The 16,501-nt window shown below is 39.2% G+C and overlaps 1 protein-coding gene across 2 annotated transcripts in view; it reads left to right on the top strand.

The window, feature by feature from the left end:
• The first annotated feature begins 6,425 nt into the window (after nt 1-6,425).
• The window catches only part of LOC149808296 (uncharacterized), a 29,503-nt gene continuing 19,427 nt past the window's right edge, over nt 6,426-16,501 (top strand). Inside the window, exons 1-5 of one of the 2 annotated variants that reach the window (XM_089975729.1) lie at nt 6,426-6,597; nt 6,797-6,822; nt 7,155-7,288; nt 8,186-8,316; nt 8,731-8,898. In XM_089975729.1, the coding sequence (XP_089831855.1) occupies nt 6,537-6,597; nt 6,797-6,822; nt 7,155-7,288; nt 8,186-8,316; nt 8,731-8,898 (520 nt within the window). In that variant the 5' untranslated portion in view covers nt 6,426-6,536. Of the gene's footprint in view, nt 6,598-6,796; nt 6,823-7,154; nt 7,289-8,185; nt 8,317-8,730; nt 9,218-16,501 lie in introns of those variants that run through there. The other variant, XM_089975722.1, reaches the window with a different exon arrangement.

A 16,501-nucleotide genomic window follows, 5' to 3' on the forward strand; every position in this document is an offset into this window, starting at 1 on the left:
TATCATCCAAGAAATAGAAATCTCAGAGTGGGAAATCCTTAAAATGCTTACAACACAGTGTAAAATTATAATTGTTAGATATGATCAAATTCACGAGATTGAGCCGTTATATAAGATACTCGATAAAATCAAACTTAAATTAACAGATCGTATACGTGTATTTGATAAACGTTTTAAGATAAGATTTTTATCGAGGAGGTCAATGCTCCTGAACATTATGTAAAAATTTAGTGGAATGTGATTCTCCAACATTGATAATTTAAATTTTTAATTTATAGCCGGAAATTTATGGCAGCAGACCCACATATATTTTTTTTCGTACATCGATAAAGGCCTTGGTTTTCGAAAAGGGACGCAGGAAGCAGCAGGGAGGGCGCGCCTCCAAATTGTCACCGACAATCGCGCATTTTTCCTTCAGCGCGACAAAGAAAAAAAGAACATACCAGCGATAAAGGTAAACGAAGTTGTTTTACGCTGGATACGCACTTTTTTTTAATACGATTTTTGTGTTTTCGTAGGAAGGCTTAATTTGACGAAATACGAGTGAATCAATTAGAGGCTGTTCGCCCTCCCCTGCTGCTTCTGTTGTTTGTTTTTTTAACGATGAAACCACCTCAAAACTTTAGGATATAACAGAGAATTACACCCGTAAACATTATTCTAGCCGGCCTTGATATCAGCTGGAAAGTACCAAATGAGTGCCCAGATTTTGAAGTATGCTCTTTGCTCAATAGCAGAACTGTTTTCCTCCTTTGACATTTTAACATCTGTCCTTTACCCATGTTACTTAACCCGCATATATCTGTACTTGTATTACGTAACACGCATATATCTGCAGTTGTATTACGTAACACGCACGTATCTATAGTTGTATTACGTAACACGCATATATCTGTAGTTGTATTATGCAACACGCATATATCTGTAGTTGTATTACGTGACACGCATATATCTGCAGTTGTATTACGTTACAGGCATATTTCTCACCCATGCGACAGAGAAATCTACTTGTTTTGCTAACCTTACTTCTCTTTTCTCAGTCTAGTCATCTCAGACCAGTCGTCTCAGTCAAGGTGTCCACGCGCTCAGAACTACTTTTTAAAAAAAGACACCCTCGTTGTCTTCTGCTGTGCCTGATGTGGTTGTACTAAAATCAAACAAAAACAACAAATATATAACAAAAACATAGTAACTTAAGTTAAATCCATCTTTGAGAACACAACATACAAAAACAATTCGAGAGAGAGACAAAGACAAACGCATATGATGTCGAGCTTTTTGGTATTATGTTTGTTCGTTCCACACAGCATGGTCAATTCTATCCTATATGCTCGATACATTTTTAAATCAGCGTCATTAAATGTAGCTAAAGCTATCTAACTAGTTTTAAATACTTCGTGTGAAACAAATTATATACTGTTAGCTACATTTAATGACGCTGACCTGAAAATAACTGTGCTACAGATAGGATAGAATTTTCAGTGCTGTGTGAAATGAACAATATAACATAAAACACTTATCCATGCATATATACTATAGACCTATACACTTCGTAGCCTCCCTACTCTCTTAACAACTACGGAAAACTTAGCAACAGCCAGAAAAGTGTTATATAAAACATGCTTATCTCTAATTTTGTTAGGCATCTCCACTGTGACCCGGTTGAATAAACAATATACCTACAATATTTAATGACAAATAATACACTTACCAGCCAGAAGGAATAATTTATCCGTCAGCACATTAAATCATCAGCAAATTTCACTGTAGCACTTGCCATATTTCCAGGACAGAAAAATAAACGTTCGAAGAATCCGTGAACTTGAAAGTTTAGCACATGGTTATCTGCTACGTTTTTGGAGGGTCTATTATATACGGGAGTAATTTTACAATCAATATTAAGGACAATACAATTATGGCACACACAGTTTCATCTCGTCCAAAGAAAAGAATAGTTATATACGATAGTGACACATATTTCTAATTACCCATGAATAATCTAAAGAAAGATGTTACTCTTCGTTACAGATTGTACTAAGTATAACTACAGTACAGTAGAGCTGAGTAGCTTATATCGTTTTATTATTTACAACATAACTTTCAAAATTGGAACTGATAAAAATAAAACAGTTTCTTGTAATAAATATGAATTATTTATTGTCAATTTCATATAACATCCATATATTAAATGTGAGTATACGTCATTATTATACTACATTTTTTGTTGCTATTTTTCTTTGCTCACGCGTATAAACTGTGTACTTAAGACGCAACGGTCACACCACAGCCCTCATTAACATATTTATATCATTGCGCCGCATGTAAACATTGGACGTAAGCGCGAGTGCAGAATTCTTTTTACTTTAAAGGAAAATATTGGGTGAGAAAAATAATCTACGTTGGGGTTTGGGCCGAGACAAGGAAATCCCAGTCGCGGGTTTATATTATGTCTCCCCACTCGGGCAAGCCTCGTGGGGAGACAAATAATATAAACCCTTGACTGGGATTTCCTTGTCTCTGCCCAAGCCCCAACATAGATTCTATATATCTGTAGTTGTATTACGTAACACGCATATATCTGTAGTTGTATTACGTAACACGCATACATCTGTAGTTGTATTACGTAACAAGCATATATATCTGTAGTTGTATTACGTAACACGCATACATCTGTAGTTGTATTACGTAACACGCGTATATCTGTAGTTGTATTACGTTACACGCATATATCTGTAGTTATATTAAGTAACACGCATATATCTGTAGTTGTATTACGTAACACGCGTATATCTGTAGTTGTATTACGTTACACGCATATATCTGTAGTTATATTAAGTAACACGCATATATCTGTAGTTGTATTACGTAACACGCATATATCTGTAGTTTTATTACGTAACACGCATATATTTGTAGCTGTATTAATAATAACAATAATAATGAGGACATTGTATAGCGCCTAATCTTTAGAAGCTCTAAGCGCTTTACAACATTAGACAACACCTATAAGATAAGAAACATAATAATATTATTACAAAAACAAACAACATGAAATTAGAAAAACATTAAAAAATAAAAACATGCTGAGAATATTTCAGGTAGGAAACATTATCAAGTCTTTAAGTTTGTTCTTGCAGTCGAAATAAGTGAGTTTTGAGAGCCCTCTTGAATGTGATCACTGTGTCTTTGTGTATAAGTTCAGTGGGCAATTCATTCCACGTTGATGGGCCCTGGTATGCAAAAGAACGCTGTCCATATGACTTTGTTTTCATAGTGGGAATAATGAGTATACGATTGTCAGAAGAGGAGCGTAAGTATCATGCTGTTGTGTACACATAGGTGAGGTCAGATAGGTATGTTGGACTGGAGTCCGACAGTGAAATGTAGCACAGGGAACAAATTTTGTGTTTGATTCTGGATCGAATGGATAGCCAGTGTAGGGTACAGAGCAGCGGGGAGGTGTGCTCTGATCGTGGTACTCTAAGTATGATCCGAGCAGCTGTGTTTTGAACTTTTTGAAGTTTCTGGAGCAGATACTGAGATGAAACAGACATAATTTAGTTACAATAGTCCAGTCTTGAAAGTACTAATGAACACACAAGTGTTTTAGTGGCATCAACTGAAAGATATTTGCGAATTGAGCTGATGCGCCTCAGCTCAAGATATGCAGCCTTCCATATGTTCATGACATGTTGGTGCAATGTGAGAGTACTGTCCAGAGTAACACCTGGGTTTCTTACTGATTGTGTGAATTTAATGTTGGGGTCGCTGATATTTATTGTTTGAGGTAAAGGATATGAATGAGAAAGTCTTTGTGTTGTGATCAAAATGGCCTCAGTTTTATCATTATTCATCTGCAGCTTGTTACAAGTCATCCATGATTTCACATCAGAAATGCACCTCTCTACACATTGGATGGTAGCATCAACTTCAGTTGGGTGGCTAGATTTGTATATTTGGGTGTCATCAGCGTACAATTGGTGAGACACTGGATGATGATCTATGACACTTGAGAGCGACTGAGTGTACAGAATGAAGAGAACAGATCCAAGAACAGACCCCTGTGGAACACCACAACATAGATCAACTGGGCTGGAGTGTATTCCATTTGCAGATACAATTTGTGTCCTGTTGACCAAGTAGGACTTGAACCACAGTAAGGCTGTATCATGAATGCCAAATACATGCTGGAGACAGTGAAGTAATATATCATGGTCTATTGTGTCAAATGCTGCAGACAGATCAAGGAGGGTGAGGACTGTAATCTTTCCGCTATCCAACGCAGAGAGAATGTCATTAACTACTTTTAGAAGAGTAGTTTCAGTACTGTGGCAAGGGCGATATGCAGATTGTACATTGCTAAAAAGACTATTTGAATTTAGATGAGATGCAAACTGGGATAGAACAACTTTTTCTAAGATTTTTGAAATGAATGGGAGATTAGAAACTGGGCGGTAGTTCTTTAAATCGTTATGGTCTAGTGTTGGTTTCTTCAGCAGAGGCTTTACAATGGCAGTTTTGAAAAATGATGGGAATTCCCCTGATGAGAGAGAGGTATTAATAACATCAGTTAGTGAAGGCAATACTAGATCTAAGCACTCAAGCAGCAGTGATGTTGGAATTGGATCAAGTTCACATGACTTTGGCGCACTCTTCATCACGATTGTACGTACGAAATCCATAGAGACAGGTTCAAATGCTGCTAATGGTAGCCGCTCAAATTCTGTATCCCAACTGTATGGTGACGACTAGTCAATTGAAATTGTGGTGTCAAGCTTATCTCTAATGGTTTGTACTTTGTCACGTGCTGCACTTGTAGCTGCAGATCATTTTATAGAACGTTACTTTGTCAACTGTTATTTAATTTACTGACAGGATCAAAGCAACAAAAGAGTTATAACAAAATAATCAGAACTTTTCAAATAACCATTGTATATTGGAATCACTACCGAGGCTCTCCTCTGCTAATTGAATAGCCGTGTTAAACTGGGGATTGAAGATTCTCCGTGCGAGAGGGTACATAAGAAAAACAAATTCATGAACTGTATTGCCCTACTGAATTTGTCTGTAATACAATCAATGTACAATGAAGAAAAGTTGACTGTGTTGGCAAAACAGCCACAGTTTTAGATGTCCTAAACTTTTGATTTATTCTCCTAAATTTTTTGGAGCAAACTATACTTTCTCTTAGGTTTAAATTATTTGCATTCGAAATTATGCTTTCAAAATACCCGAAACACTATAGCAGAGTCCAGTAGAGCTCTCTCTCTCTCTCTCCCACACACACACACACACACACACACACACACACACACACACACCATAGTAAAGGTACAAAGACAATTGTCAAGCCTGTGATATTAAAAATACTTGAAAAGTTTTTTGTGTTTTTATAGTGAAGCTAAATTGACAAATTGTGGCATGGTTTTGTGTGTGTTTGTGTGTGTGTGTGCGTGCGTGCGTGTGTGTGTGTGTGTGTGTGTGAGAGAGAGAGAGAGAGAGAGAGAGAGAGAAACCGTATTCCTTATTAACAATCACTTTCTTGTTCGATAGAATACATCCACACAATTGAAGGAAGGGTTATAATCGTAAGAACCATGAAAATAGATTCTAAACAGAAATCTCCGTGAAAATCAATTAAAAGATATTCTAATTAGGACTCCCGGGTTTTATTCTTCACTGACATTTATTTCCATTTACAGTAACTTCATCCATGAGTATGAATACATACCCATTACTCCATCACTCCTGCCTGTGAAAATGTCATTGCAATTTAAAACTGCAGCAGCATCAAGAGGAAATCGCGTCAGGAAAATCTAATCAAATAGATAAGTACTAATGAAATTGTAGCGAAATGTGTATGGTCAAGCTGGCGCACACCCAAACACACCAAAAACCCACTCAAAGCATCTGTACGTGTACCCTTGATTGCCTTGAAAAGTTTAATATTTGCTATGCCCGCCAAACATAAATCTGATGAAATTCCTTGTATGAAAATTACCAATGTTCTCTTTTTAGTGTATTCTGTCAATATACTTTATATAATTTGTATTAAAAAAATTCTGAATGGAAATTCAACACTCCCTCGCGCACAGTTTACAGGTTTTGAGTCACGTGACAAAATTTCACGCATGATCGATGTATTTGCGCCACCACTTAACTTGCAATTAAACACTTGATATTGGGCGACGGACGTTATATTTATAAACATTGAAAATACAATAAAGACATTGTAGCTAACTTTTCACCCGTACCCCCCACCCAGTGTATTGTAAACCGAGTGCTTGTCAAAGCTTTACCAAAACGTACCAAAACAAATATATGGTTTTCGTTTGTGAAAATGCACTGTTTAACACGCATGTATCGGATGTATAGGTCTCAGAACTCCCGCATTAAAAAATCCCAGATATAACACCCTATAAATATAAAACGAAAATTCCAGCCTCTCCCATGCTCTGAAAATCCCACGACAATGCTATTAAATACATGTAATTCAGTAGAGGGAGAGGGATTGGAATCGTTAGAATCATTCAACAATGCTGCCAGTAATTCTTATATCGGTGTTTGATGTCCTCACAATTGAAGCCTTTTTCATCGGTAATGTAGTTGATACTATAATTAGCTGATGATTAGGATATTTTATGTTATATTTCTCATGCGATAATCGTACGTTTTATTACTTTGTTTTAGCGGAAGGTATGCGAGTTCAAAATGTTTACTGGTTAAATCCAATCCAAGATAGTAAAAAGATATATAGCTAATATTATTGCTCTCTTTTGTTTTTTGTTTTTTACAGCTGGCGAACAGAACAGGATACGAAAGGTCTCTCTCTCTCTCTCTCTCTCTCACACACACACTTTATCATATTTAAAAATTCTTCACTCTTCTTCGAGATATCATCGAATTTTGTGAGTTATATAAATTTCTATTCTGTTGACAATGCCTGGGCGTTATTTATTTCAGTTTCCATCACATTATACCACTGTACTGTAACCAGAGAATGTATTATTGTCAATAACGAGCAGGTCATGTTTGCCCTTTATACTAATGAGTTAATTTTATCCTAATTACTAATAATTCATTTATTCATGTACATCAATGTATACAAAAGAGGGAACTAAGCAACCGATATAAAAGAATACCGTATTTAACAGGATGACACTCACTGCCGCCAGAGCCACGGGTCATCTAGTCTAGTTTGCCCAGCTACTGACGAGTGCTTTAACCCGGCCAAGCAAACATGTTGTACCTTAGGTTATCTGGCTGACGTACCGTCGCTCTACGGCGTGTAAGTATCGGTTGTGGCTTGTAAAATACCCCAAATACAGGGCCGACCTTAGGCCGATTGGACCGATTTGGCCCAATCGGGCACCGCTCTCTCATGGGCCCCATGCGTTAGTAATTTTAAAAATATATTTATAAAGAGAAAGTAATTTTAAACCGATGGAAGAAAATAACAAGTTCAATATCATATAAAACTTGTTGAAAAGTTCATTTCGAAATGCCGTGCTCACAGGCGGCCCCGAGTGTAAATCCAGGGGACCCCGCCAAGATTATCCACATCGGGCCCAGCGTATGTATGTATGTATCTATGTAAATTATCTAATCTGCATGTATAATGTAACATCAATGTTTGCTGCATTTTAATGCATTACCATTTATTATTATTATTATTATTATTGTTGTTGTTGTGATAGATATATGGCAGGAAATACAGATAATAACAGAGAATGTAATCAAGTCATGGACTTCCATGCACGTGTCCCGAAGCTTGTAAATTATAATCGATATTTCAATAGTATCATCTTTTTAGTATAATATAAAATAAAATGGCGAACTATAATTTACGAGTTCTCTTTGAACTTACAAAATAGGGTATTAAGCAGTCAAGAGCAAGAAAGAATACGTTTAAGTAGCTATCGGGTACACAAACACACACACACGCACACACACACTCACACACACACACACACATATATATATATATATATATATATATATATATATATATATATATATATATATATATATATATATATATACACACACACACGTGTAAGCAGCTATGTACAAGTAGCTATCAGTTAGGTCTACATATATGCATGCATATGTATAAATACGTGCAAGTAGCTATCAGGTACATATATACATGTGTAAGTATACATTTTCTTATGTTTTGGCTCAGGTGCTGCGGATCAGAGGTTTTCAACACACAGAAAAACCAAATGAATGAACTCACCTGTCGAACACCGAAGCAGAATTACGCTTTTTGTAATAAGCGGAGTCCATCTGGCGACCCTTGCAAGCAAAGCTATGGTAGGCTGTGCAATCTTTAACAGATCGAACCAAGCCAAGCAAAACAAAATGAAACAACACAAAGATTTAAAAAAAAAAAAAAACAGGCAAAAAACCCAACTGTTCAATCCATCAAATTAAACTATTTTATTTATATATATTATACAGCAGCAATATCGACTAAATGATGGTCATTGTTGTAATATGGCCAAAAATGAATTAGTTTAAATAACCAAGAGACAAGGTTTGTGGCAAATGTTGCGGAAGTTGTTAATAACATATAAACGGTTCCTACATTAATTGTAATTACTAATTTTTAAAAAAAATTTAAGCCAAGATGGAATTATGAATAGTCAAATAGATTTTTTTATAAATCGATGTCATCTTTAGTCGATCATCGGCAGTCCTTTCACTGAATCTTTGCTTTAATTTCAGCCAACACTATCGTTATTGGACATCAAATTGAAACCAATGGATTCAATATATTCTATAATGGAACCATACGCCCCAGAAGATGGCAGGGCATTGGATCCTACCCCGGAAATCAGACAGTCATTCGGATCGTCACCGATCGTTGGATGCCATGTAAAGGCAGACTCAAAGGTGACGACAGGTTTCTAATTTTCTCAAACATTTCTTTTGAAAAACTCGTTCGAGGGAATTTCTATCTTAACCCTAACGATATAATCATTCCGATTCAAAAAGGAAGTAAGAAACTCACGAGTCTACAAAAACGGTGTAACAGACAAAGAACACTCGAGAAAACATTTAACTAAACGTGATTTATATATTAAGACATTTGTCACGCATTCTAGGTCTGCATAAGTAACAACTGTGTTGGAGCCTGTCATGTATGCATTTTATTAATGCTTGAATTAATGGAAAGTTGAAAAAAATCAAGATAAACACAGAACAAATCCAGACAAAAAAAAGTATGTACTTGCTCTTAAGAAGGTGACTGACCACAAGGTGCAGAGGTAACGCGTTCACTATGCACCTCTGTGGTTCGATCCTCTGATCTGACATATATTAGGTTGTTTGGTTGCCAATCTAAGGTATCTTCATTTTAACGGCAGTTTTACCAGATTATTCCTTATATCATATCGAGGAAATATTTCTGAAATGTGAATTCAAATAAAGAATATAGGGCAAAGCCATTTTTTACTCAGATTGCATTACTGTGGAATGTTTGGCATATAATACATTTTTTATGATTAGGCGAATCTTCGCATTGTTGATTATTCTCCATTTTATTTTTATTTTAGCAGTTATGGGTTTTTAAGAAGAAAAAAAGAAACCTGCGCAAGAGTATGTGTTACATCATAATCCTCACACACACGATGCACTAAAATTTAGTCAATGATATATTCTATTAAGCCGTCTTCGGGCGATCTGTTCTGGAATTTCACCCTAGCAAGAAGAAAACATTATCATATGTTCTATCTTCTTGTGCTCGTTCTAACAACTCATATTGATCTCAGAACAACAAATATGATGTATCAGCGCTCGTCATGTCCAGCCATTGCTATTCTTGTCACTACCAAGCAATAGGAACGTCCTCGGCTTTTTCCAAAATATGAAGAAAAAAAACAACAACAACCAACCCCCAACCCCCCAAAAAACCGTATATTTTACTCGTCCTTTAATGAGAACTATAGTCGGAACTACGTCTGTTCATATCGCACAATTATGGTGGCGGAAGGAGACAAAGTAAAAATCAGAACCTTGCGGCTCTTTTAAAACGCAACATATATGGCGTACTACAAACCACCTCAGCTATTTCTTTGAGACAGAAATATGTCTCAGATGTATGTAGGCGCTGTAATGTACAGAAATATACAATTTGGAATGTATTCGAATAAATAGAAACCGCAATCTATTGGAACTGGTTCGGCTATCTGAACGATTGATAGACCATAGGACTGACCGAGCAATTGCAAATTAAAAAGTAGTGCAATGCATTGGCACGTGTGACCGAGTGGTCTAAAGCGCTCTCCGTTACGGATCACTGCCATCTCACCTGTCTGTGTGGGTTCGAGTCTCGGATTCAGCCAATGTGGGTATGTGAGAAAGCTTGCCAGTAGCTTCTCGTGGGTCGGTGGTTCTTTCCGGGGTATTCCCGGGTTCTTCCTCCACCATTAGTACTGGCCGCCATGTATAGCCTATCGTGTGCTGAAAAATGGCGTTAAATCCTACAAAAGCAACAACAACAACATCATTTGCACGTTCTCGGTCAGTCCTTTATTCGTAAACAGCCGAGGTAGTCCAAATGTTAGCTATCGGCATACATTCAATGTGATGTGATGTGATTTTGCTTTTTAACGTAGCTTTAACAATTTTTAAATTTAGATGTCCCACCCAGTCACATTATCCTTATACAGGCCGACCAGTCCTAACGCTAACCTCTTAATGCTGAACGCCAAGCGAGGCAGCTGTTAGTACCATTTTTGTAGGTTTTTGGTATGACTCGGTCGGGGATCGAACCCACGACCTCCGGCATCCGAGGCGGACGCTCTAACCACTAGGCCACCGGAGCGGTGCATACATTCGAAATATAACCCGTAGGACACACCACGAAGTTGCTATTGCCCACTAAATTGATGTACATGTATATTCATACAACTACATCCAAGCTACTACGCATCTCCGATACTCACGAGTTGACATAAGTCTGGTTCCCTGCTTCGTATGCTCCTCGCGTTGCACTCCGCTATACGAATTTTTCGTATGGTGGCAGGGTCCAGTTTTGTAAATTGGCCCTTGACAAATTTCTTAACTAAAGGCTATGGTGTGACTTTTTCAGCTATTATTGTCGACTATTTAAATATTTGGATATATTTGTGATCTAGGTATTTCGGGCTTGTGTTGCTCTTGAAATTGATGTCAGGCATGTACACCTTCCATAGTTACTCTGCAGTATGTTGATAGTGAAATACCAATAGTTGGCTAGGAAGAAGAGCTAGCCTCCCGTAGCAGTAAACACATGGGTTTGGAGCAAGTAGAATATCTCAAAAACGGCTTGGATGACAACTATTTTCAATTACATCAGCCTGTTTAGTACACACTGTTTTGCAGAACTGTCATTGAGGAAAGGGCTTGTGTTTGCACTGTGAGCATAACATGGTGTCAAAAATGACCTTCAGACATGAAAAATGCAGGTATAAATTTGGGGTTCGGGTGCATAAACTTTTTCCGCTGTGAACTGCCAGTAGTTAAGGGGGATCTTATAGCGTCAATGGGAATTAGCATTACAGACCCCCTTGGGAACATATAGCGTCAAGGGAAATTTAACATGGAGAAAAATCGTGGGAACATATAGCGTCAAGGGAAATTAACATGGAGAAAAATCGTGGGACTGTTGAGCGTCAAGGGGATTTGAACATGGGAATAGGGGACTGTATAGCGTCAAAGGAATTTAAACAGGGTGGGACTGTATAGCGTCAAGGGAAATGGAACATGGGATTTTTTTTTTTAAAAAATAAAAAAGGGGTAGGCAATTCAAAGACTATCTCTTTTCGAGAAATATGGCTGGCCCTGAAAAGGGCCTTTGGTTTATGTTAATATGCCCTTAACATAAAGGGCATTTGCGACATCTTCTTGTCCTCAAACTTCGTCTTACAGCAGGGCCATACATCAGAGTCCTCTTGAGGCAACCTTGTCTCTCTATATAGACTCTTCTTATCCACAGGCTGCTGCTGGTCCTGTGGACAACGGTCCACTTGGATCGGACATACATGAGCATGTCCGTCCTGAACATCATTGTTGACACAAGGGTTGAAGATTCAACGTCTGTCCACATGTTGAGGCTCCGACAATAGGTGAATCAATGCAGTGAACTGCGCTTATTTATAGGGACAGAAAGGATTGAAACGGATTGAGTTCATTCACCAATCCTAACACGCGTTACAGAATTCAGTCAGCCCGCATCCAATCCGAAGAGAGCAGTCTGTGACGTCACGTAGTCTATATAGATTCGCTAGCGCTTGTGTGCAGTCAATCTATGCGACAGTGATTCAACATGACGGAAACTCAGAAAACGATCCAATGGGGTGCACCAGCAGGGGAGACCGCCCAAGGGAACCCGGACTTACTTTCAGAAGAGGTGAATTGGGATTTTGTGGATTTTCTCTCCTCGCAAGAATTTGTTCCGGAACCTTCGTTACCTTCTTCATTACCGCAAGTGGAGAATTTTAGACAGAGACAGAAAGAAGAATTGGAGAAATTTATACAACGACAAAAGGAAGCGGAACAGGCTTTTCTCCTACAGCAACAGCAACAAGAAGAAGAGGTAAGAAAAAAACAACAGCAAGAAGAAGTAGCAGCAAAGAAACAAGAGGGTGAAAATCAAACGGTCACGGTACTGTTGGACATTTTAGCGGAGTTAAGAAGTCTGAAACAAATGTATCAGACTTCTTTATCACGACCGAAGAGAATACGACCTTCCCGTGCTAAACACGTCAACCCTGTGACTAAGCCTACCGTACCACCCTAAGTGATTTCAACCCAATCATTATCATCATCATCAACATTACGCAGTCCAGAAGTAGGCCTTGGCCGTGGCAAAGGCATAAGGCAGTTAAAGTTGATTGCTTAAACTCACCCCTACATCATAAAGAAAAAAGGCCCTTTTCAGGGCCACCCACATATCTCGAAAAGAAATACAATTTCAATTTGCCAATAACTCAAAAAAAAAAAATAACCCACCCATTTTACCCTATTGTACGTGTCTTTGTATGAGTGCGTGAGTGTAGCTTCTTATTTTAAAATCAAAACTCAAAGACTCTTACCTTATATCATTCATTTATTCTTTTCTCCATTTTTTACAATCCAATTCACAATTCACATCATAACACTTTAATTTAAAGTTCATTGACTTCTTCTTTTTCCTTGTTTAGTCTCTCTGTTTTTTGAATTTCTTCACTGTCACACTCTTTTCCTCTTCTTCCTCCTCACTTTCTTCCCTTCTTCTTTTCTTCTCCTGTTTCTTTTTCTTCACCTGTCTGCTTTCTTCCTCTGAAGAATTCCTCTCTTCTTCTGAAGAATCCCTCTCTTCTTCTGAAGAATCCTTCTTTTCTTCTGACTCCTCTTGTTTCTTTTTTGGGCAATCTGGAGACCAATGTCCTTTTTCTTTACAATAATAACAGGTATCTTGACTTTTGTCTTTTTTAGTCCCTGTTTTTGTTCTTTTTTGACGGTCTGGACACTCTGAAGACCAATGCCCTTTCTTCTGACAGATATAGCAAGTATCTTGACTTTTATCTCTAAAGGAAGGAGAGTAGTCCGTAGGCTGGTCTGAAGAGAATTTTCTAATGACCCCTCGCAAAGCTCTGACGAAACGTTCCATCTGGTTAGTCTCTTCCATCGTTGTGCTCGGCTTGAGAGTGAAATGAATAGTGAAAGGACAAGACACACACCCTTTTATATACGCTGGTATGCTATGACTATAAAGTAGCTCATGGTGTTTGAACTTGAGTCATTTGACTTTTTGCTTTCAAGATGAAACGATCTAATTCATTCGAGAAGAAAGAAGAAGAAGAAGAAAGAAGTAAGAGGCAGAAACGTGATCTATCGCCTCGTACCAGGGCTGAAATCTTGGCACAAATTCATGCCAGTGATTTTGAAGAGGACATGAGTGAACCAGAATCAGAACCCTCTAAACCAAGTTCACCACCCTTAGTTAACCCTGAAAAGTACTATTCCATTCGAGAGACGGAAAAGCGCTCCTCTAGAAAATTTAGAACTACGGCTTACAAATACACAGTGAAGTTTAAAGATTTCAAGGCTGAAGTGCCGTTAGAGAAAGCAGAAGTGTTTATCACCGGAGTGTGGGATTCTTTGCTCACTTCACTCAAGCAACAATGTCAACCCAAAGAAGACGATCGCTTGAGACTTTCCATACAACACGACGGTTTGAAATCCCCTGTTTGGATCGAGTTTAGCACCCCTGCAGAATTGACCGCTTCCAAAGTCATGGACAAGATTCAACATGTGCAACAATCTAATGACCAGTTTGACATCACCGATGGAAAAGCCACATTGGACATGACCCACGTCTCTCCTCCTCAAGGGACCGGACGCAAAAAGATGTTATTGGTGAACGACCTTCGCAGCATTAAGCGTAGCCTTGTCCAAATTCACAACCCTCATGACCAGATGTGTTTAGCCCGTGCCATCGTGGTGGGACGAACCTATGCCAACAAGAACGACACGGTAGAATGGAAAAGAACCTGGAAAACTATTCAACAATCCGACCGAGCCAAACAACGAAACGAAGCAGAACTCCTGTTGCAACAAGCTGGCCTGTCCAAAGACACACCCTGTGGCATTCCTGAGATGCAAAAATTGCAAGATGCCCTAGCTCCACGATACACCTTGAAAGTGCACCCTCAAGAAGTGCGAGGGCCTATGTTGTTTCGAGGGCAAGATTTTAAGGACGGAAAATACATTCATGTTTATCATCACGATGACCATTTCGATACCATTACCAGTATCACTGGATTCCTGGGATACGGTTATTACTGTGAGAAATGTGACCATGGTTATAATAATCGAGAGCAACACAAGCATTGTGGATGGAAATGCTCAGGATGTTTGGCCGCTCAACCCTGTCTGAGCGAAGAACCAGTGCCTTGTTCAACTTGTCTGCGTACGTTTGTCAGCCCTACCTGTTACCAACAACATCTGAAAACGCAAGGTTCACAGAAGAAATGTGCTTGTCAACTCCTGAGATTGTGCCCTACGTGTGAACAAGTCATACGTACCAATAATACCAAGGCACACGTATGTTCAGGAAAGAAAAAATGTCACATTTGTCACCACATCGTGGACTTGGAACACGAATGTTACGTGCAAAAATACCAACCCCCACCAGAGAAAGAGGACGGTCACAAGAAGAAAGGCAATTTCATCTTTTTCGATTTAGAATGCATGCAAGAGACTGGCATTCACATTCCTAATTTCTGCGTGGCTCATCGAGCGTGCGAGAAGTGCATTCAAGAACCTATCTTCAGTCATTGCCCTCACTGCAGCAAGATTCCTGGAGGGCGTGAAAAAATATTTCGGGGACCAAACACGTTAGCCGATTTTGCCCAATGGGTCTTAGACCCCGTCGACAAGACGTGGAGCCAAGAGGACATCGAACTTTACGGAGATTGTCATCGCCATGCCACGGTGATGGCTCACAATTTCTCCGGATACGATGGACAGTTTCTTTTGAGGTACTATGCGGAACAAGGCACCGAACGTCCTAAAGTGACTTTGAACGGAGCCAAAATCATTTTCATGCAAGTGGGACAAGTACAGTTTAAAGATTCGATGAGCTATTTGGCCATGCCTTTGAGTCGAATGCCTAAAACGTTTGGAATGACAGAAATGGCTAAAGGGTACTTTCCACACTTTTTCAATACGGAAGCCAATCAACACGCCGTTCTACCCCATTTGCCCGAGGCTCACTATTACGACCCCGACAACATGCGTACCGAACAACGAGAAGCTTTCTACGCTTGGTACCAGGCTCACGCCTCGGACCCTTTCGACTTTCAGGAAGAAATGTTAAAGTATTGTCGTTCCGACGTGGACATTTTACGGCGTTGCTGTGGAAAATTTCGAGAACTGTTCATGGAACACGGAGGGGTCGATCCTTTGAAAGAAGCTTGCACCATTGCCAAAGCGTGTTCCTTAGTGTATCGACAACGATTCATGCCTGAAAACACCGTGGCTGTCATCAGTCCTCAAACGACCCACTTTGTCAAGCGTCAATACTCGGTCAAAGCCCTACGCTGGTTACATTACTTGTGCGACAAGGAAGACAAGTGGATTCAGCATGCTCGCAACGGAGGGGGTGAAAAGACCATCGGAACGTATTCGGTCGATGGCTGGGACTTAGAAAACCCCAAGATCGTGTACGAGTTTAACGGTTGCTTATTTCACGGATGTCCCGTTTGTTACCCTGACCGTGGCACTAAAAATCAGTTTTTACAACGAACCATGGAAGACTTGTACCAGGACACTTGTCAGCGACGCCTAAAGTTAGAACAGCAAGGATACCAAGTGGTGGAAATGTGGGAACACGAGTACGATCACCGTTTGAAAACCGATCCCGAGTTTAAACGCCTCGTGGAAAGTTACCAGTTCATGGACCCGCTGAACCCGAGGGATAGTTTGTACGGAGGAAGGACCAATGCCACCTGTTTGCTGTACCAAGCCG

This window comes from Sinohyriopsis cumingii, chromosome 1 (assembly GCF_028554795.1).
Source record: "Sinohyriopsis cumingii isolate HCF-2022 chromosome 1, ASM2855479v2, whole genome shotgun sequence".
Taxonomy (NCBI): Eukaryota; Metazoa; Mollusca; class Bivalvia; order Unionida; family Unionidae; genus Sinohyriopsis; species Sinohyriopsis cumingii.